Here is a 3,745-nt window from a genome sequence, read left to right as displayed (position 1 = left end):
AAGAACCAAAAACAGTTAACATTATACCATAAACCTAGGGTTTCTCATTTCATCCACAACAATAAACCCATAACATAACTACATGCGGCTTGGTTTGCTAGCTTTTTCCACACCTTGAAATGAACCTACGGTTGTATAATACATATATTGAGGGATACAATGAAACCCTAAGTGATGACGATTCTTAGGTTCAAAAATCCGACTAATATGTACCGAATTGATGCGAGAAAAATAAGGAGGTGAGCAAGTATACCTTGCTCTCGAAGATCTACGGATCAAATCAAGGTTTTCAAGGTCCAATATGTCGATTCGTGAGGCAGGATGAAGTGGCGAGAAAAAAACCCGAGGAGAAATAAGAGGAAGAACGCTCGGAGAAGAAGTGCAGGCTGGGTTAAATGTAGGTGGCTCGGCGCCATTCAGACTGGCGCCGAGCTCGGCGCCAATCACTCTGGCGCCGAGCCCCTGGCAGGCCATTTTCCCGTGCCCAGGACCTCGGCGCCAGTCACCGTGGTGCCGAGCTCGGCGCCACTCACTCTGGCGCCAAGCCAAGGGTCCATTTCTGGAATTGTTTCCGCCAAGAGTCTATTTGAAAGAAACTTTCGAAAAAAGAGCTAAATAGTAAAAAATTCGGTAATCCAGCATGGCCCAGAAGCCCAGTCATCCGACACATTCAAACGAGCCAGGCCCACTTGGATTCGGACCCACTTTGCTATCAGGCGCTCCTCGTCCTCTCCGCCGGCTGCATCCACACCACGCTGCTCACCGGTGGAAGTGGAAGCATTCCAACGGGGGTGAATGGCGGCGGAGGGGAAGAGGAAGGGCGTCCCGGCGCTCGGGTGGTGGCTGATGCTGGTCGGCTCCCTCCGCCTCGCCTCCGTCTGGTTCGGCTTCTTCGACATCTGGGCGCTCCGCGTCGCCGTCTTCTCGCAGACGGAGAGTGAGTGCCCCCCTCGCGTCCTCCCTCTCCCCTTCCTCGCCTCTCGTTCTCCTGGACTGGACAGGGTCAATCCGTGTGGGGTACGGATCCCATCTCACCCGGTCGCGGTTCTAGCCTGATCTGTGCCGCGCCTTCTTGACGAAGGTTTGGAGATCCAACAAGGAGGCCTCTGTGCCTCCTTCCCGCGGGATTCGTGAGTTTGAACTGGAAGTATTCCAAGTGGATTCCACTGGTGGAACCTTCAGAAAAAAAAACAGTGCCACTGACCAGGACAGAGAATGGCATCTAGGAGTGTATTGTGCAGCGGCACAACCACAGATTTCAAGCTGGAGTTTGGCTTGCAGAGTAGCTAGGCTGGTGTTTTTATGCATACAGTGCTCATGGATATATTGTTACTGGAATGATACAGTGTGACAAGCTTGGTTCTACCTATAACAACTTCGTTACATGCGGTCCTTCTGTTCTTAGTTTTTATTCCAAGAATTAGTTAATGTCAAAGAAGATTTTCTTTTGCGGTCAGTGAAACTCATCCCGAGGCAAGTCTTAGAGTAAGGGCCTGTTTAGAATCCAAAAAATTTTGCGCAGTACCTGTCACATCGAATCTTGCGGCACATGCATGGAGTACTAAATGTAGACGAAAAAAAAAACTAATTACACAGTTGGTCGAGAAATCGCGAGACGAAACTTTTGAACCTAATTAGTCCATAATTAGACACTAATTACCAAATACAAACGAAATGCTACAGTGAGCCAAAATCCAAAAAATTTTGGATCTAAACGGGGCCTAAGGAAAGATTTCAAGTCTTCAGTTGGGATATTTGACAGCTGGACTTAGTGATGCAGCTCATTTTGGGTTGAAGGACAGGTCGAAGCCACACAACAGCATTTCTGAATTTCTGATTTCATGAGGCTCAGTTGTTTTTTTTTCCTGAGTCTTGTGGTCCTCAGAGTCCGAGGCCAGTCGTTTCTTAATAAGAGAAACAAATAATGTTACCCTATCCTTATTGCACGAGTGTTTGCTCGTTCATGACTATTGAGATCATTGATCGCCGCTGAAGTCAGCTGTGGGCTTTTATTATTTTAATTAATGCTGAGCTCTGCAATCCTTATGCTGACACCATAGAAGTGAAAAAGAAGTCTATTATAGAGGCATTGTGGTTATCAATTAATAAGTAGACCATGGTAGTTCTTAGTTGCCCCTAAATTTTGAGAGCGCTGTGTGGTATTATTGTTACATAACCATATATACAAATAATGAACTGCTCATTTTGCTTACAGAGGCAAAGAAGCAAATTTGTATCTGGATATTACATTGTGCCGGAACAGTATCAACAAACTTTGGTTATCTTTGCCAGCAGTTGTTCCTCCTAGATTGATTGCGTCAGGAAGTCCTGATACCTTAGCTGCACTGTCTTTGCTATAGGCAGCTATAAGCTTCAGTTCATAATGGGTTTTGCTCTTGCAACGTCTCTAAGAAAAACCCTCGTGCTAAATTATTAATTCCTAGTTATGTGCCGTTATTTGTGAAAAAAACTTGGCCTTTTATTTCTAGTGTGATTAACAAAACATTGTTTACATGCAGTGACTGATGTTCATGGCCGTACTTTTGGTGTCTGGACTCTTCTGACCTGCACGCTGTGCTTCCTTTGCGCACTGAACCTGGAAAATAGACCTCTGTATCTGGCCACCTTCCTATGATTCATCTATGCTCTTGGTCATTTCCTCACGGAATACTTGATATACCACACCATGGCTGCAGCAAATCTGAGCACAGTTGGCTTCTTTGCAGGTACTAAGCTTTCCTTGTGACTGTTGTGAGTGGACCATTCTTCTCATTCAACTTTTACAAATCAGTTCTTCAGAACCTAATCAGCCTTTTTACTAGCGCACTTGTTACAGCTAGGTTGATTTTCTGGTACTTTAATCGAAATATTCATTTGCTTTAGCTTTAGGAGCTATACTGTTTTCCTATGCAGGCTTGTCATTTAAACTTTCTCAGGATTTTATCAGTACTTTACTTTTGCAGTTTTAGCGATGCAATGTAGTGTTTATCAGTTCCAGGCTTCCACCTTTCAATGTTGCAAAATAGCATTGGAGCTTGTCATGCTTCTTGCATGTGCAGCTTGAGAAATGGCTAGAATTGGGGACAATTAAATCTGAAATTGTGATGGAGTACTTTGTAATAATGCTCCTTGTTTCTTGGTTGTTTGTTTAGCCACTCTGATCAGTTCTCCGATTTATTTACATAGGAACATCAATCATATGGATGCTTCTTCAGTGGAATTCTCATGGGAATCCCCGTGGTTCCCATGCTGGGAAGCAGTCATAACTGATGCCTGGGTTGTTGCCTGAAGAAAGCTTGCTGGAAAGCCGCCTGATGGCTCTGCGCCATTTGTACTTCAGTTTTCATCATGTTATTTCGCTGCATGAGACATTTGTCCGACTGAGTAGGGAAACTTTTGAACAGTTCTGGGTTCTGCCACTGGTTAGGGGATGGGAATTTTTGAGCACTGAACGCTGACTGAATCATGTAGCCAGGAGCTGTAATATCATTCAAGGGTACCGGAGAAACAGATAGCCATTCAGATAGTCACCTGTTGAGAGCTGAGATGCTGATAAGGCGGGTATAGACAGGAGATTTGGGTGTGTATCATGTACTTTGTTGCATCTGTACGAGCCAAAGGGTGTCTGTACTCTTGATATTTTTGTCCTATTGATGCTGCATGTTTTGCTCATGAAATAAACTGTACATAGTACAGTAGGGTCAATAAAACTCGACAGCTTTGGAGGAGCCTTCGTGGCATACTA

General features: G+C 44.7%; 1 protein-coding gene across 1 annotated transcript; it reads left to right on the top strand.

The window, feature by feature from the left end:
* The first annotated feature begins 771 nt into the window (after positions 1–771).
* On the top strand, positions 772–3,745 carry LOC136509550 (ergosterol biosynthetic protein 28-like). Its single transcript, XM_066504316.1, has 3 exons — positions 772–937; positions 2,520–2,726; positions 3,187–3,745. Exons 1-2 carry the CDS (start codon positions 796–798, stop codon positions 2,633–2,635), a joined length of 258 nt encoding a protein of 85 aa, XP_066360413.1. The 5' UTR covers positions 772–795; the 3' UTR covers positions 2,636–2,726; positions 3,187–3,745.

The sequence above is a fragment of the Miscanthus floridulus genome, chromosome 15, assembly GCF_019320115.1.
Source record: "Miscanthus floridulus cultivar M001 chromosome 15, ASM1932011v1, whole genome shotgun sequence".
Lineage (NCBI taxonomy): Eukaryota > Viridiplantae > Streptophyta > Magnoliopsida > Poales > Poaceae > Miscanthus > Miscanthus floridulus.
The sequence above is the reverse complement of the archived record's forward strand: the minus strand, read 5'-3'. Positions and strand labels throughout refer to the sequence as shown.

What these genes read in the sequence shown, in the direction of transcription:
- LOC136509550 (XM_066504316.1), top strand. Translation starts at nt 796, where the DNA reads ATGGCGGCGGAGGGGAAGAGGAAGGGCGTCCCGGCGCTCGGGTGGTGG. An exon ending in CGTCTTCTCGCAGACGGAGA is followed by an intron (nt 938 to 2,519) that starts GTGAGTGCCCCC and finishes GTTTACATGCAG; the next exon opens with TGACTGATGTTCATGGCCGT.